We start from the raw sequence: 19,128 nt of genomic DNA on the forward strand, positions 1-19,128 counted from the left end.
CGAGCTGAGAAGGATCTTTGTAATAAGCTGGAGCTGGTAGTTAAGGGGTTTAAATCAAATTAAATTGCCTCCGATTCTGGGTATTCATCAACGCTCACCTTCAGCTTGTTCAGTGGTATCACCACCGCCAGTACCCTTGAATCACATATCTCATATTGATACATCCAATATTTCACCTTGTTGCCAAGCAACAACTCACCTCATCCTCTGTAAACTTGTCAGCCTGTGACATGAGGTGATATCTTATCCTGCAGGAGAGGAACAGGAAAGAAGAATTACTGTTTCCATCTCTTTGACTTTGAATTAACTGTGATCTGTATTTCACTGAACGAGATATACATTATCTGCATGCTGGAGCTTTGTTAATGATTCACATTTTTCTGTAGTGCACAGATTGATTCATAGTTATCTGAGTGACGAATTCCCATTAGAGTTGTATCTGCTGTGGCTGTGCAGAGCTGTGAAGAAAATCGCATGCATACACTCCTCCCCCCTGAGGTCTCCTGTTCCTTCTGGGTCAAAGACCTCGAAGGCGTTGAGAATCGTCCCCTCCGGGTCAGTTCCTGACAAAACACAGGTAAAACTGCGAGTAACAACCGCTCATCTGTGTAGACACGATGCACGCTGCACTCCCTCAGTTTCACACAACACTTTATGTGTCATATGGCTTTTCTTTGTATTGTTTTATTGGCAGATGTTCAAATGTAATATTTTGATGCTCTTGTGTTTTTATGCAGCAATTCCTTCAATCCAACCCAAGCGTTTCCTTAGGGAGACAACAAAACTGGCTTAAAGCTTAAAGCCTTGACTGAAACTAAGCATGAATAAATCATCAAGTCCACTCAAAACAGTAACACAAATCAGACTATAAAACAAATATTTAAATATTAATTTTAGATCCCAGGCAAAGGCAATTTGCAGTTTCAGTGTGGTATAACAGAAAAAAAAGTAAAACTCAACATTATATGAAGCTATGATTATTACCCACTTTTACATACAGTAAAAAGTGTTCGGAAATCATATAGTTTGGGAATAAAGTGAATTTGAAGGGTCCAAAACACTCTGTCATCATCTCATCAAACTCATTGTTACCACTGTTAAGGCGACCTGCCATCAAACACATCGTACGTGTTAAGTTATGTGATGGGTGTGAGAAAATTGCATCATTAAAACAGCAACTATAGGAAGAAAATGATAAGTAAATGGGAGCAATAGAAATAAACAACTGGCATTTGAAAATAATGTGTTGTGTGGAAGTGCAAAATCCCTGTGCTGCTTTTGAAACCTGTGTCGTATCACTAATAATAGCTAATAAATACTTACCTGGAGCAGTAAGATGTCCCTTAGGTCACTCTTATCATTGATACAGTCTTTGTTCTGGTCCAAGATCGTGATTGTTACAGTTACACAGTTACCAGAGGAGGCAGTACAGCTCTACATAGCAAAAGGGACAGAGATGGGGTCCTACATGTACTGTACACACACAGAGAGTTTCACCACAGTATCTGTCCTCTAACTTCTTTGAACTCACGGATCTGGTTCTGCTCCCGCCTCCTTCTTCTTCTCCTTTTTGGGCGCCTATAACAGAACAGGCATGTCTGATGAGAGAGGAGGTCCATGGCGGTTCCCTTGAGTCAGATCAGCTGGGGGTGGATACCAGCCTCAGTCAGCAGAGACACCAGAAAACAAACCTGACATCTTGGCATCGGGACGGTTGGTGCTGACTGTTTTTTTTTTTTTCCTTACTAGATTATCATTAACAAACAGTCTGATCCTGATCAAATACTACATGACATCAGGACTCATGACATGAGTATAAATCACTCATTGCTGCATTAAAATGGTAAGAAACACATGACGAGCACAATGTTTGCATATTGATTAGTGCAGTGAACATTCTAAACATCCTGCCCAGCCTCTAACCATTGTATGGTTTTTCACGCAGTGTGCTTTGTAATCCGATAAACTCTTCAGAAACAATAAGAGGAGTGCTCTTCCTTTATATACTGCCAGGTCAACAGTCCAGCATGCTGAACATGCCTCTCACAGCGGAGAGGTACTGCATGCCGTTTGGAAGACACTTTGAATGAGGACATGTGGAAACAAGCTTCGGGACATGCAGTGGATCTGTATTTGAAAGCAATAAGTGTGAATAGGATTTCACTCACAGTAACTAGATATGCTAATAATTTCCTCATGTGCATGAATGAGATTATGACAGGGATGAGGGGTCTGGCTGTTCTGGCCGTCTGAAAGCATTATTGCTGAGGCACGTCAGTGGTTTTAGCAGCTGTTGAGGCATCAGCTCATTATGGCGAGCAACATTACTCGCTGCCCCTGTGCCTGCAGGAAATGTCTCGTTTGACAGTGTTAAGTGTTAATTCGGTGTCAGGGCACTAACACAGAGGTGTAAATTTAAATGATCCACATCACAGCTTCTGATTCCGATCAAGTGACTCCTGAAGCTTTTTTAAAAACAGCCACACATGTTCACCCCCCCCCCCTTCTCTCTACCTTATTGCTATAGCCAAAGCTATGCAATAAAAGAGGAAAGGAGAATAAAATGAGAATGGCTGTGTAATCATAATGCAATACTAGGGGGTGTGTGGGTTAGTACAGCTGTCTCGCTCTCAGCCAAGTTGTGCCAGAAGTACGAGCACTAAAAAGACAAGTTTTAGGGTCTAACAACACCTTTAAGGTCGTTCATTTAGGTCAGTGTGTGGGAACAGTGGTGCAATGAACCAGTCAATGATGCACAGACACAAATCAACGGCTGTTTTCGTAGTAGAAAACAGGCAGATGTACCCCCTGGAAATGTATCTATATTTAACCCCTGAATCATAGACACACACGCATAGCAGGTTACACACTCCCTCTAAATATACATTAATTATCTGTCCTCAGTTATATCAAGTATTGTGTAGAAGTAACCTTGCAAAGCTGTGAAAGTCACATGAGAGAGATGATGCACAATTCACATTTTATAAACTTTGTCAGTCATTTGTCAGGAAGCTGTACAGTGGCACCATACAGCTGATGCTCCATGATGCCAAAGCTGGAAGAGAGGACTTTGACTTTTTGACAACAATAAATGTTGGCCTAGTACTGGGATGAATCATCTCGAGCAAGTGTTGTCTCTGCAAGCTGATTTTCTTATTGTGCTGCAGCCAAAGCATTACATTTGCCAGCGGCTGCATCAAAAGACATCAGACAATGTAAAAGAAAAACAGTTTTTCAAAACTATACTATATAACGTATAGTTTATTATACACAAAAACAGCATGAAATGATGAGGATGAGATGAAACTTTGAAAAAATAACTTTACTTTGAGGGTGTAGTCTAGAGTACAGGAACAGACAGAATCATCAAAATCAGAATCAGTCACCATAATCAAACCATAATTCTTAATTTTCACATTCAATTTCACATTTAATTAAAGTCATATAAAGTCTGTCAGGCTCCCAAACAATCATAGTCGATGATAAATAAATATATATATAATATAGATTTCTGTTGTAAACTTCGATAGCTGATCATCACCAGGTGGGCAGAGCCTGGTTACAAATGATCAGTTTTCCCATCAGTTCATTCAGGTGGAGGTCATACAGGAGGTCATTCTCACGAGTGAAACCAGCGTGTCAAGTCTTTGACCACACTAGTCCTGCCTCTGGTCCTCCTCACCGCCCTGCAGGCCGTGCAGTAGTGCTCAGCCCAAAAGAGGGGCTGGTGCACGCTGTACCTCCCTCTCCAGTTCAGGTGCCGCCTCAGCTGGACCGGGTTGCGCCTCAGCATCAGCAGGTACCGTGCCAGCCCGCTCACTGTGGGGAAGTCGTCCACGTGGATGAAGGCCTCGGGGGGCAGGAAGCGCTCATAGTTCTGCCTGGACGGACCCATGACCACCGGGACGGCACCGGCCACCACCGCGTTCCACAGCTTCTCCGTGATATAGTCGGTGTGCTGCGAGTTCTCCAGCGCCAGGTAGAACTGGTACTGTTCGACCAGCCGCACCACGCTGTCGCCGCCGCTGTCCTCCGGCAACGACAGACCCGCGCGCCCGAACACATCCACCTGGAGGTACTGGCGGAGTTCGTAGTAGAAGGCCACGCGCGCGTGGGACTCCGACCAGTTGCTGATGACCCAGGCCAGGAGGCGGGGCCGGAGGAGGTGTGAACGCGAGGGTACGCGGAGCGGGTGCCCAACGCTGCTCAGGAGACCTTTGGGTCTGTGCTCCCGGGGGACCAGATACCCGTACGGCAGGAATATATCGGAATCCGTCCGGTAGCTCATTGTCAGGTTGAAAACATCCTCAAAATGCCACAGCCACGGTGTGTGCGTGGGGGATTCGTGGTTCATCCATATCCACTTTTGCGCACGTGGCCGCGGTTCCGATGGCAGGTCAACAATGCCGATGGCAACCTCCCGGTGGTGAATGACGACAGCGTCAGCCTGCGGGTACGCGCGCCCGTCGTCGGTGAGCGTGCACCCGCTGATCTGGTAGAGCTCAAAGCAGTCCGGAAGTTCGCGCTGTCGACCGAAAGGATGGGACCATATCAGCAGCGTCACCGTCTTGTTCTCTTTAGACACAACCGGCTGCACCGCGAGCGGGTCCGGCAGGTACAGCTGACAGGCTCCCACGAATAACAAGAATCCGACGGTGGCTATGCTCACAGAGGAGCAGGTCCCCTTGAGAAGAAGCGCGCAACATTTTTTCTGCTGGCACAAACCTGGGCGCCTGTCTGCTCTGGGAGCCGTGTTCGCTGGTCTCCCGTAAGCCCCAACTCCCATCGACGCCTTTCACCGCGCACCTTACAGAAACCTGTTAGAAACTCAGTCTGCTCACTTATGTGCACATAAATTAAGACTTTTTCAGGAAGCGTAGTCCCTCGGGCCAAGCGTTCCAGCCTGCCGGCACACCTTGATGTCCTACTTACAACGTCTTTCTAGTTCCTGGTGAGATAAGATAAGATCAGGTTTGATACCGGAGCCTGCCACAGTCCCCTGGTCTGCAAACTTCTCCGTGCATTGTTGTCGAGTGTCCTACCTGTCCTCCACAAAGGTGGCAGGTATTATCTGGACTCTTGGGCCAACCCGACTATAAAAAAAAAAAAAAAAAACACGTTTGCAGCAGTGCTGTATGCGCAAACATTTTGACGTGGCAGCGCTGGTCTGGGTTCCTGTTCCTGGTGAATGGGGCTTTTGTGAGGCCTGGAGGCCTGCCAGGTACTTCTAGGTTGGGTAAACACCTCTGCTCAGGGCGCGGTGTCCTGGAGTAAGCAGAGGTCATTTTTTAAAGAGCAAGACATTTTTCATTTCGCTTGTAAACTTCCCTGTTGGTATAAAAGCGTATTCTTTTAGGATGAAGGTCAGGGGTCAAAACACAAGCTTATGGGACTTGGAAAACTGGCAATCCTGGAGCCTCATTTAAAGCTGTGTCCAGGAAGCTCGTCTTCAGTTAATTAGCAAATAATCTCTCAGATTTCATGGATCGACTGTAGAAAACTTTTTGAACTTGACAAGATAATGAACCTCACACGAGCACACTCACGCTTCCCTTCACCCCTGTATAAATGCTACACGTGTCGTTGACCACTAGGTGTCTCCCCTACACAAGCACAAAGCTGCTCTGTGAAGTGTCCTGTGCAGCCTGTGTAGTGTGGGGACACCGGAATTTCCCCCCCCCCCCCCCCCCCCCCCCCCCCCCCCCCCCCCCCTCACAACATGCATGTTTAATTTGGCCAATGAATAAACATGTCATCTGGAAATTAGGCAGGCAGCAGCAAGGCTTTGAAAAGGTTTGTCGTGAATGTTTTATTTATCAAATATGACCCAACATTGCAACACCCTCTAACCAGAAGTCTTAATAAATGACTCATAGTTTTAATTTGGTGATCTAACCTAAACTAAATGCAGGAATAAAAAAAAAACAAAAAAACACCAGAAGACATCATACAGTGACACATTGCTTTCTGCGTAAAAGGATCAGCCATCCAGGTCGACGCATTCTGATCAAAACTAATGAAAAAATGATGAGGCGGCGGGGTTGTAATTCCTGCTCTGTGTGTTGTGTCTGATCTCTGGTGGGCAGGAAAAACACGGCGTGACTGGGACAACATTATTCCTCCCCACAGACACAGAGTATGTCATGAAGTCTGAATGTGAGCGGAAAAAAAATGGCAGACAAGGAGGAGTGGGAGGAGATGAAGCAAGAAGCATGTGTGCCTCCACTGGGCCCTCCTCCTTCCAGTTACATCCATTCACTTTTCTTCACCGTGCAGGGAAGAAAAAAAGGATATCTTTGTGTGTTTGTGTGCGTGCATGTGTATGTGACTAGTTATCCCCATAAGAGGTTTTGTATTCTTTCTGCATTATTTATCCTCCCTTTCATCCGAACAGTTCTATTTTCAGCCGATCATTTAATGTCCTGCCCGGGGTTATCTCGAGTTGGGAAGACGAGCACAGCAAACTCATAAGTTATGGATCCACGGTGAGGCTCAACATTATAAACACATGTATGTCTTTTCACAGAAATAGCAGAGGCGGCTGAGGTCGGGAAATGACACATAGGAATGAGTTTTGTTTGTCTTCTTTCAGTTTAGTCTTGGTTATTTTAATCTGTTTTTTTTAGGCGGCACAAAACCATGCAAATGTTGCTGGAAGTGTGCTATAATTAAAGTCGCACTGATTGGTGATATGATGACATTTTGTTCAGCTCAAATTACAGCTGGCGTGATACACAAAGCTTGGCATAAATGTTTGCCTCAATTTTTCCGCTTCGCTTTCGTGAGAAAAGAACTTTTTGTCATCAGGCTCTTTCATTTGTTGTTGCAGACCTTGAAATCTGCTCAAACTGATCAATATTGCATCTTTCTCTGTTCAAACATCACTGCTGCAACAGGCCTGGATTCAACACAGGCAGGAGGACAGAACAGGACAATGTCAGCCATCCTTTAAGGATTTCACTTTTTAATGTTGTTACAAGTGAAATACATAAAACACAACATTTTTGGTGGGCTTTACACATCTTTTTCTCTTATTTGTACATTTTCCAAGCCCATGTTTACTTCTACTTTCCACTGTATATCTGTATGTGTGTGTGTGTGTCTGTATGTGTGTGTGAATCATACCAGCACAGGGAGAAGCATTCAGTTTTTGATGGGACCCCCAGGTCTTCACTCATCTTCCCTATTGATTTTCCCTTGCTTTCCTTTTTGCACTCCCAGGGGATGGGATGTCTCAATTGGTCCCAGCCAGTAAAGGAGAGTGTGAGCGATAGACAAACAGATAGCAGATGAGGGAAAGCAAGAGAGAGGAAAGTGCAGGAAAAAAAAAATAAGGGAAAGAGCGTAGAGAGAAAAAGAGGAGGAAGCGGCAGGAGGGGCCTGCAAGCTCCCTGATCACAGAGGCCCTCGCTGACCCCTGACCTTGATCATGACCTCAGAGGTTACCACATAGGTCAGAGGTTGTGTGAAAGTGCCACAGCGGCGATTCACTCCACTGCTGGGTGATGATGATCTTATGCAGCCTCCCCAGCCTGTCTGACATGATCAGTGTTGCTCTCTGCCTGCGGCTCCCAAGGGCCACACATCCATCTCTAACCCGGCCACACAAGGCCCGCTAAAAGCACCTTGCAGGCAGAGTCAATGAGCAGGAGGAAAAGGGACACAAACAGAGAAAAGTGGGAAAGCTAAAGGACAGAAAGCCTGTTTTATTTTATACCCTGTAGCTCTGTCGGGGTATAAGATCTGCTTGTATAATGGCGCTGACACAAAGAATGTGTGTTTATTTCTCTATATTTAAACTTTAACCAAATGTACATGAAGCGATGAGGCTAAATCTGTGGGCCCCAACATGTTCCTTCTGCTGTCCTTGTCAGGAACAATTTACGTTGTTTTTTTCCTCCTCTCTAATTTTACCAGGGAGTGTAATAAAAAGACAAGTCAGGAGAGAAAAAAACCCCGTCTCAAGTCATTCATGCCAGACGTGCATGAGCCTCTGTAGCAGGAACATGATAATTTGTAGGTGGATTGATAAATCAGACTCTCACTTGTTCTGACTTACGCTGTGCACCCCCTACTGCTTCAAAGTAATCCAGAACCCAGTGAAGCTACAGTCAAATCCTTGTGTGTGCTGAAATGCAGAGGGTTTGAGAAGAGCGCCCGGCAGTACAGAATCAGCTGATTTGTAATGGTCGCAGCAGTGTTTGCATAAAGACACTTTCACCAGATTAAATTATATTAATGGAAAGAAAATACTTTGTTTGTTATGTGTTTTAGGTGAGATTTCATGTTTTACTGCTCAGAGTGTGAGGATTTAAGAGCTGCACTTTTTAGTAAAATGTCCTTCATTTATGATGACTTCTTTTGGATGGATGATTAAATAAAAAACTAGCTGTTTTTAGGAAGGGAGCATTTTCTAAGAGGTATATTTTATTTGTAGAAATTGGGTTAGAATACAGAATATAAAGTTCTTTGTTTGCAATGTTATGCTGTATAGATGTAATGTTAGGTTCATGTCTAATACCGCATTTGCAGGACACAATTAATAACATAACGAGTAAACAAAGCAACTATATGTCCTTACAGTCTTTGAGAACTTAAGCATTGTGTTATTTGATGTCCAAAGTAGAAAATCAATTTTGTTAAACAATCATGCATTTCTTAAGACAATTATAGTGCACTTTGGAGTTACTTCTACTTGTTTTTATTGATTGATAAGGTAATGTTGAATGTTTTATTGTAGTATCAGTGGTATGACTGTGTATCTTCTTCCTTTTGGCAATGCGTTTCCTTTGTGTGAGAGTAAGAGAAAACCATACAAACACAGCATAATGCACACACTGCAGAGCTACTAAACCTGTACGGATTATCTCAGACCTGTATTTCTGGTTTGACTTAATGATAGGTAGCATCACAAGTCGTGCAGGCCAAACTAAGGAAACACTGATTAACATGGCGGAAGGAGAACAAAATGAGAGGATTAAACACAGGATTTATTGGTTCATATGCAGTATTTTGTCTGGAAAGTGTTCATTATGTACCTCACAGTGCAGACAGTTGCTCAGATAAAGGAAAAAAGACAATCATGAAGAGAAAGAATTAGTAATTGGCGCTGACAGTAACACGAATCATGCTGTGTTTATGTCGTTTATAACAATAAATCCCTTAAAGCAGCTGTTCCTATGTATTCTATAGGCTACAGTGTAATTCAGTACATTTTATCAAAAGCATGTGACCGCGTGTCACGGCCGAACTGAAGCCTGCCTTTAATTCGCACTATTATGTCTATAAGTGAAGTATAAAATAAGGCAAAGCTATTGAGGCTCAGGGCTCAGTTGAGCACTGAGCACCATTCATACTGTACAAGGAGGGACACACAAACAGCTTCAAATCAAATCAAGTAATGACCTGAAAGTTCAGCTAATTCAAAGCACAAAAATGGCCACCTTTCTATCCGCACAAATCCAGTAAAAGAGATGTTATTATCTATGGCAAATTCTTGTGTTATTTTTGGTGAATGCAATTAAAGTGCAGGGGCTAGAAAGAAATGAAAATGATTGGAGAGAAAAAAAATAAAGCTAAACATTTTTGTTGAAAGCCGTAGGCACGAAGAAAAAAACCCTCCTTAGTGTGAACGCAGGCACGGATTTTGCAGGCCTCACAACAAACTCGACAAGTCAAATTCTGGAACCCACAAAAAAAAAGCTAAAAAACGACATGTACAACAGATGTGTTACCCTAATAAACCTGAGCAGCTGGGCTCCGTCTTGGTGTGCAGAGCAACTGGAGCTGCAGCTGAGGTGTGATGTGCGTTAAGGTGCACAGTTTGACGTAGGTATTTAGGGCACGCCATACAGACAATGTAATTAGAAATTCTTTGCATATCCACAAGCTGAGGGGGGTCAGAGGACCAGGAGTAGCCAGGGTTCAGCGTGTTGCTCAAGGTCACTTCAGCCACAGATAGAGTATGTGTGCACATAGACAGTCTAACCATTGGGCTGCCCTGCTGCAGTAGTGATTTGGCTGGAATAAAAGCACAACAATCTCATTCGGATAACTAATCTGATTCATATCTGTGCAGTAAAAGAATGCCTTAAATGAGAATATCAGGCTTGCTTTCTTTGCCATATTATTATGCATTGAGAAGATCATAAACTTGGAGGTACCTTGTGCCAAGTGTAAATCCACTCCATCTTTTACCCATTCTTAAATGGCCAAGTTCAGCAGGTCATCAGCAACCCTGCTTTGTTGCATATGCTGAGTTCCTACACTAGAACCACCCATTTAATAAAGAAAAAATATAAAATACTGTATATGTGTTATGAATGTCTCAAATTATTATGGTTAATTTTTATTACTGGTTAGAGTTGAATATGAAGTTTAAACAGTTTATGTAGACAGGCACGTTTAGCCTGGATTCTATTTTCAACAGTCCTGGCTGATTTAGATTCTACTTAAATTTATTTTCAATTTTATTTTTCTCGCTCTTTGTCCGTCATGCACGTGCATAACTGAACATAAGCATTCAAACGGGATCGTTTCAAATCATGCAAATCAAAAAATGTACAAAATTATGTAGAATTCATACATTAAATGTAAGTTTTTGCTTTCTTTTCAATTCGTGTAGTTTTTACAGTAAAAGTCACTGGTGTAAATTAGCAGTTTCAAAAAGGAGCATTAGTTTGAGCTTATGACAAAAACCAAGCAGGCGAATTTGGGGGAAAAACACTTATTATCAATCGACTTTTTATTTCTAAATCTGACTTTCATGATGATTTTGGAGGGGCAATCAATATTGATAAAATAAATTATTAGGTGGATTATCGCTCAGTCCCACACAGATCAGAGGAAACATTGGTCCTGAAAGCTCCCCCGGTGGGATTTTTTTTCCTTCTTTTTAGATATGGCTTCCAAGTAGCCTCCTGGCATTATTTTTATATGATCTTTGCTCTCCATAATACATAATGATCACTCAAACTACAACATCAAACATGGACTCATCTGCAGCACACAATGTCGCGTATTTCAACGCAATAAAATAAAGAGTAATTTAATGCCAGTTCGGTTATTTACCTGTAATATCTGAATGTTGATAAAAAGCTATTTAAGCAATTATAATGGCGTTATTAAGGCAACACTCCTGCACGCTGACTCCGTTCCGTGCACTAGCTGTTACAGGGGTGAGTAGTGGAAGTGATCCGGTCCGGGTGTTCTGGCCGCCCGGTCCTCTCCACTGAACTCCAACCCCCGCGCTCTCTATCAGCATCTCATTCCTGTCTCAATATGTCTCAAGATGGCGGCCAATGCAGGATCGATGTTTCAATATTGGAAGCGCTTTGACTTACAACAACTACAGGTCAGTTCAGCCTCTGTTTAAATCGTCTACCCTCTATTCGCTTCGGCCGTCTTGTCTCCTTCGGCCGCCGTGTTTTGTGTTTTTTCGGCGGCCGCCTCATAGGTGTTTGGGAAGAGAATTCAAGACCTCTTCCTCACATTGATGAAAGTGGCTCTCTCGCTGATCAGAAATTGATCCTCTTTGTTCAATTCAACATCGATCGGACACTGCAACTGGGCAAGCCGGGGCGACGCCGCGGGGATGCGCCGAAATAAAAACAAAACAGCGGGGCTTTGGCGGAAAGCTTTCGGTTAGCTATCTTTATTGTGTGTTCTTCAACTTTTACTGGAGCGAGTAGCCGTAGTTAGCCCGACGCTTTAGCCGTTGTAAGGTTGGATAATTTTGGGGAAAAAATAAGTGCGACTCATTATACGGTGGCGCTGTGGTGACACCAACCGTTGAGACGGGCAGCTCAGACACACAACAGCGCTTTGCTTGTGTGTTTTTCTGCTTTTTAACTGTCAAATTGGTAAGTTTATTTGAACGCGAATGGAAACATTAGCAACCTTATCGGCTAACGGTTTTGAGGCAGTTTATATTGAAGTCGTCTCCGTGATTATGGTTGATCAACTCGGTCGTTTTTTTTTCGGTTTCCCCCTGACGGCAATTATACACTGTGAGGTTTTTAGAGACGTTGCCACGTCTGTGAAAGTGGACGGGACGGGACAGTGTTTGTTGACGCGATGCAATTAAATAAAATGGTAGTATAAATATGAAAGATCATGACCTTGTTGATTGTGATGAACTCCAGAAATGTCCCAGCCTCGCGCACGCCGCTAATCTCGGCGTGCACGGAGGAGATCCATGGCACAAGGAAGGATATGAGGGAAATATTGGGCCTATTCAGTGGGTGAATATAGCCTGTGTATATTAGAGCGTGTTTGACCTATCACAAGACATGGAGACAATGGCACTGTTGTGTTTTCCCGTGGCATTTAACGTGCATTGCTGAATTTCAAATCACAATTCATGAATATTAGTAGCCCAGTCGCCGTCGTCATTAACATAAGATTGCGTTATGTAGGCTAGCCCAATTGTTCAGACATTATTTTGTAAATTGTACAGGCTTGGGATTTAAACTTTTATTTAGGTCATGATGCCCCTATGACTGGCTAGACAAAAGGACAGTGAACAAGTCTTCCCAGCGGGCTTTGTGTCGCACTTATGCCACATCATCAAGGCTTCACTTCTCCTATTTATTTGATCCTGTTTGGTCCTCCTACTCGTGCCCCCTTGTTCATGCATTATGTAAAAAAAAATTGTCACTGCTTTCTCTTTTCTTTCCTCACTATCTATCTCCCACCCCCTTCCTGCCCCCCCCCCCCATCTTTCTCTCCCTCGCCTCCCCCTCCCCTCCTTTTTTATTTTTTTCACCCTCTCTCTTCCCTGGCCCTTCACCCTGCTTTCACCCATTTCGCCCTGTTAGAACTGGTGTCTGTGTGTGTGAGTGTGTGTGAATTTGTCTGAGATCAGTCTTTTTCGTAGATTGACTGCCAGCATGGACAGTGAAGGCACTGCCAGCAGCCAGGACATGAAAAATGCATCGCATAAGTTTGTGATAAGGCCCTGGGTAATTATGGCAAAGGCCCCTATCACAAGTGATTAGTCAGGACAGTGAATCTGAGCGTGTGCAAAAAGCCTGCCGGTTGGCAGGCCTGTCTGCAGGATAGGAATCAGTCGGCGCTCGTGTGTGCTTGTGTGCTTGTGTGTGTGTGTGTGTGTGTGTGTGTGTGTGTGTGTGTGTGTGCAGAACTGCTCAGAACATTCACTGTCTATTATTGATGACATCTTATTTACTCTCCCTCCCACTGAGAGGCTCCTAGAGGAAAGCCTTTGGAGAAGAACCTTTTTTTTTTCTTATCCGGTTTCTGAGTATAATGTTGGGTTCGTATGATATGATCATGGTCTACACACGGCCTTGTCAGCCACTTGCTTTCTCATTTGCTTCTTCCTTGTGATCGAATGGACAGTGTGCACTTAGATTCGCAGTCTGTGTTGTCTGTGCAAGAGGCACCAGTAAAGGAATGTTTTTTTTTTTTTTTGTTTCTTTTGATGATGAAAATCCAACCCAACCTAGATGTCAGTAGCTTTAAGCCATCATGGCGTCTATTCCTCAGGCTCCAACTGCTGATGTTCATTAAAATCCTATTTGATCAGTGTGTCCCATTCGCTGTGTGAGAAACTAGCTAGGTGGTTGTTACAGGACAGAGAGTGCTTTGAAACAGCACAGCGAGCTGTTAACTTGTCTTTTCTGTGTGCTGTTTTTTTCCTCCCTTTCTTTCCCCCCACCACTACAAACACAAATGGGTGCAACAGTGATGCTTTTAGCAAGGTCTCGCACACTTGGAAAATGGATCAGTGATTCAGAGATGATGGCAGGGTGACAGTGAATTACAGATGGAGGAGGTTTTAACGTCTGTAATCCCTGTCCGTCCATTACAGAGTTGAGTTTCTTTAGAGGGGATCATCACTCTTCTCTCCTGTTGTTTTTTCTTTTTTCCTTTTTTTTTTTTTGACCCAGTCAAGCAGTTTGCTGGAACATTGTGTTTCTACTTGAGAGCGGCGAGGAGAGATTGCGCTTCATTACGGGCAAACCTTAATAAGACATGAGTGAATAGCTGAGCCTAAATGTATACCTTATATTTTCTGTGTAAACTCTGAAAATTAAAAACAGACTCTTCTGTTCTACACAATTCCCAATTTAGGCCTAATAGTCTACATCTCACCTCATAACATTTCCTGGAACAATGCACCCTAGGGCCATTTTGAAAAAATAGTTCACTATGTTAGCGAACAGCAAAATAGTGACTTGGATGAAAACTGATCTACCGCCCGTTCTTCTTCACCACCTCCTAATGAGTAAATTTAGGAAAAGAGTTTTGGAAGGTGATCCCGGAGCTGTGGTCAGTGGCAACCTGAGCTGTTTAAATCTCTCAGCGACTAGCCCGCTGTTGTCTGTAGGAGTTTTAGTGTTAATTTATGAGCTGGTTGTCTGAACTCACTGGTGGGATATTTTTACCCCTCTGTTGCTGCACAGGCTGGGGGAGCATAGAGGAAGGGGCATCACGTCATGCTTTTACTGTAGCCAACCGCTTCTCTGCCCAGTGACAAAACCTGGCACTGGGACTGAGGGTTTCACTGTGTGTTGGTGGGTGGTGAGCGACTAAGCATGAGTCAGAGAGAGGGACGAGTGCATGTCAGGTCTTTGGTCTGCCCTCGGTCTACTTTGGTCAGGGCTATGTCATCCTACTTTCGAAGAGGTTATAGTGTATCCTTATGAAGGATACACTCCACAGCACTGAGTGGAATGTGCAGTTCTCAGAAAACTGCAAAAAAACCTTCTCCTCATCTACCTTATCAGTGGCTAATTCTCAGCGGAGGCCCATACTCCCCAACTCTTCAGTGATTTAGTGTACGTCACACTCAGGCTCAGTTTCTTCCCCCTCCCTCTGCTTTGAGGAGTGTCTACACTAGACTCAGTTTTGTACAAGAAGTACATGTATTTTACTCTGTGAAAGTCGATATCAGAATATGTAATTAAACCATTTTACCATGCATTGTAAAAGAAATTTTGGCCAATGTTGTCTGATGTTTGAACAAAAGATAAAACGCACTTAACAGAAGTCTAAAAATAGGGGTGCCCAAACAGATGGAGTCAGCAGCTCTTAATGCAGGCTTTATGCAGAAGTGTGTGACAAACAGACATGTTTCCTTATAAAACCTGAAGGTGTGGAAGTCTCTGCTTATGTTAAAAATATCACATATTTCTGTTTATTCTTTCCACTGTTAGTAATTTTAAATTAAGCAAGACCTGAACATGTAATGTCGCTGCATTTCATTTGAACCGCCTGTAGTGTCCACATGTTAATATGAAATGCAAATAATGTAATGTAAAACAACATAATAAAAATATTTTGTCCTGTCTTGTACAGAGTAACAATCCATAATAGTAATCCTAGTCATAATACTTAGTATTATCATTTAATTAATGTGAGGGCCTTTTTTGAAGTCCGAAGAAAGCAGTTTTATGTTTTTATTTCAGTCATAATTTGAAAATCTTTTCTTACAATATGCATAGAGATTGTATTCTGAGATATGCCTGATAAACTGGGCCAATTCACACCACAGCGACAGTAGAGTTACTTTGTTTTTGTTTGTTTGTTTGTTTTTTTTTGCAGTTCATGTGTTCATCACTACTGATTTCACAAGACTTGGAGACTTATAAGCAGTTCAAATTTAAGGTCTAGTGCTCCTCCACAGGCAGATTGTGAACATCAAAATATATTAGAGGGGCCTTCCAGCCAATGTTAATTTTCTGTTTGTGGCCTCTGTTAAAATGCAAGTACTGCTTACACCTGACTTTCTAACTTTTACTCTGTTTACTTCCTGCTACTCTGAAAAATATTAAGATTTAGACTTTCAGTCGTAGCACACAAGTTAATTCTGATAAAGAAAATAAAAATGTCATAGCCAATATTTTCAGAAATATATTATTTTGTCTTGCCGTGCTCAATCAATACCTAAATAAAATCTTATTAATTTATGTCATCTGTGCTGCAGTTCATAGGCTGCACTGTGTACTGAAAGTGGGATCACCAGCTTCTACCTTCGTCTTGCAAAAATATCAGAGTGCTTCAGTTTTGGTAATATTTATTCTGCATGAAAATGTGACAGAGATTTATATTTGATGTAGCTCATAATCACCTGAAAAAAAGTCTTGCCGTACTGCTTTCATATTTCCCACCGCATCATACTAAAAAACTTTAATGTAGCTTCACAGACAGAACTTCCTACCAGCAACAAGAGCACAGGGGGCAGTTTCCAGAGACCTATTTTCAAGTGGCAGGCATTATTTACAGACCCACTTGGAGACTCTCTCACCTACAGCATCATAGAGTTTCACCGTATCTCATGACAGAAGCATCCATTATTCTGCTGCTCTGTATTCCAATAGAGAGAGTTTGGGCTTCAATGACTCGACACTTCTCTTTAGGCTCACTTTGGAATCTACTGGCTATTTCCACTTGTGAGTTTGAGGATGATGCCCACGTTATTTAAAAATCAAGCGTACTCTTGAGACAGTACCTCCAAGGCCGATGTAATCTTGTATAGTCTATTGTTCATCTTGTAATATAAGCCTACAGTTTTCAGTAAACAAAAATTTCGCATTGCCAAGGGGAAAAAATGTCTGCCTTGCCCATAGTTGACTGGTAAAGTAAGAATGCACACACAGTGAGATGCAGACCAGCAGTGGGCTCTGATCCAGTCTCATACGTGTAACGGAACAGTCTGGTCGAACACACTTTTCTTTTCAATCTTTTTCTCTCTTTCTCACCTTCAGCGAAGTGATCTAATTTAAAATGTCAACTTTTTATTAAATAGTCAATACCTGTCAGTTTTCAGAGGTATGTCACCTACAAATAATTAAACTTTATTGATCCTGTTTTTATTGATAATTGTTATACACAACTTGTGTTGCGCAGTTTAATAAAGTTAGCCTGCAGTTAACAATTATTTTAGAGTTGCAACTAAAGATGATTATTTTCTGGATTAATCATATAATAATTTGGTCCATAAAATGGCAAAAATGCCTGCCACGATTTTTTAAATAGCATAATGCTGTCTGCGTATTGCTTTTTTTTAGTCAAAAACTGAAGAATAATCAGTGTACAAATTATATAGAATGCAGGAAAGCAGAAGTCCTCACATCTGAGGAGCTGGAACAACCGATGACTGCTGGCGTTTTTACTAGAAAAACAGTTGATCAGTTGTCCAAGTAGTTGCTGATTAATCTTCTTTCATTCGAGTCATTTATTTTGTTTTTCAGTAATACATCATTCTGTCCTGTATTTTCCATTCTCCAGACTTATTTTACACTTCACATGCAGTACATGAGAATTAGAGTTAAGTGAGGAAACCTAAGAAATGTGTGGTGAGGATAACTCTGAATAATGACAGCTTTGGTGAAAAATTGACATACAGCAGCCAAGGAAATGTGAGCTTTTTGAACCCATTTGATTGGTTGTTAAGGTGCAGGTTTCTGATGACCCAGCGAGCTGAGCCTGGATGAGATTTGCAGTATTTTGAGGAATTAAACAAGATGTTAACATGGAAATATAAACAGAGGCAATGGACCAGAAAACGAAATGGAGTCCCATTTGCGCAAGGTACCACAATGTGATAATTTAGACCAACTGCAGACGGTCCCACAGTGGGGGCCAGTGTTCGAAACATTTTTGACAAGTTTGCCTGAGCGCACTGCTGAGTTTGAAGCTAATGCATCGCTTCATTGTTCAACGGACGTGTACCTCTGCTGCCTGCTGAAATCTGTTCCTGCAGCAAATACTCTGTGGCCCTCCGCGTCTGGTGTAGCCAGGCTTTTTGGTCAACCACTTGCCCTACCTAATTTTAGTGTTGTTTATCTCACTGTTATCAAGGAGTCTGGGCTAAATAAGGCCTGAGGATCCTTATGTGCAGACCTCATCCCATGTCAACCCATGACTCCTGTATCAGTGTCCTGTTAGATCATTGACCATAGGTATTGAATTCTAATAGGCCTATTGGTGTGTCCTAATGGTCTAAGTATTGAATTATGATATTGGCATCGGCTGATGGCCTCAGGATTGAATTATGATATTGGTGTGCTGCAGGCTAATGGTTCTTGGTATTGAATTATGATATTGGTGCACTTTGATGGCGTAGGGATTGAATTATGATATGGCTTGCTATCTGCTAATAGCTCACTCTGTGTAATTTTCAATGTCAGTCATGGCTTTGGTTGCTAGATCCATAGCTGGCCTTGAGGCTCAGCCAATCAGTCTCATCAGATGGGAACAGCCTTGAACCTTTAGCTTCAGTTCTTACTCCAAATTCTTATTCTGTCACTTGCTTTTGTCTTATATTGAGTCTATCCAGGAGTTTATGATTTGCTACAGCAGGACTTTATGTTAAAAATCCATTTTTCATGTGAGTAATGCTAAGTTGCACAGTTTCTTGTTTATAATTTTACATCACCTTATAAATCCCCTTTTTTAACTTCGAAAAAGGGATGGAAGAAACTTTAACATGTCGTCCTCACACCTATACGGTGATGAGATGTTTGATGGTTTAATGTGTGTGTGGAATTGCCATTTTCATACACCACCTTGTGTTATAAGGCGCTTAATGTTAAAGTAATGGAAATGTAATGGCCCTTAATCTGAGCTAACTTCATTTCTGTTAGTGTCCACACCTTTGCAGTGTTTATGTTGAGCTCATTCCCATTTTGGTAGTTTAAAAGCAACCAGAGCTGTGATGGTCCTGCTGCCAGCTCACAGAGTAAATGGACAGCCTGCTTCTGTGTCAGCCCTCTAAAAATAACACAGACTGCTGGCTGGGCTCAGCAGAAAACTACCACCGATTATGATGATTCAACTACCCTGTATTCACAGGTGCGTGTATGTGTGTGTTGGATGGGGGTGGTTTATGCTTAACAAATTGTTCACTGCAGTCGGTATGCTATTCAATGGTCTAGTTTCATGTTGTAGGTTGGCGAACTTTGTTCTGTCAGAGGAACTTAGAAACTGCTGAGGAACTGCTTATGTATATTTTTTCAATTTTTGAGGTATGATTATTTAAGGAAAGAAAGACTGTCTTATATAAGTTTAGTAAACCAAAATCAAATGAAATAGTTTGAACTACTATAGCACCCTGCCGTTATTACTGTGCAAACTTTGCCTAATGCATGATTAATAAAC

General features: G+C 42.4%; 2 protein-coding genes across 4 annotated transcripts in view; one reads left to right on the forward strand and one right to left on the reverse strand.

Annotated features, from left to right (window-relative positions):
* Nucleotides 1–3,301: 3,301 nt before the first annotated feature.
* Nucleotides 3,302–5,097, reverse strand: LOC121609499 (alpha-(1,3)-fucosyltransferase 4-like). The gene has a single exon (XM_041941147.1). It carries the CDS (start codon nucleotides 4,784–4,786, stop codon nucleotides 3,620–3,622), a length of 1,167 nt encoding a protein of 388 aa, XP_041797081.1. The 5' UTR covers nucleotides 4,787–5,097; the 3' UTR covers nucleotides 3,302–3,619.
* Nucleotides 5,098–11,249: 6,152 nt separating this feature from the next.
* The window catches only part of cux1b (cut-like homeobox 1b), a 61,266-nt gene continuing 53,387 nt past the window's right edge, over nucleotides 11,250–19,128 (forward strand). For 2 of the 3 annotated variants that reach the window (XM_041939927.1, XM_041939926.1), the window contains exon 1: nucleotides 11,274–11,353. In XM_041939927.1, coding sequence (XP_041795861.1) covers nucleotides 11,291–11,353 — 63 coding nt within the window. In that variant the 5' untranslated portion in view covers nucleotides 11,274–11,290. Of the gene's footprint in view, nucleotides 11,354–19,128 lie in introns of all 3 variants that reach the window. The other variant, XM_041939925.1, reaches the window with a different exon arrangement.

The sequence above is a fragment of the Chelmon rostratus genome, chromosome 7 (genome assembly GCF_017976325.1).
Source record: "Chelmon rostratus isolate fCheRos1 chromosome 7, fCheRos1.pri, whole genome shotgun sequence".
Lineage (NCBI taxonomy): Eukaryota > Metazoa > Chordata > Actinopteri > Chaetodontiformes > Chaetodontidae > Chelmon > Chelmon rostratus.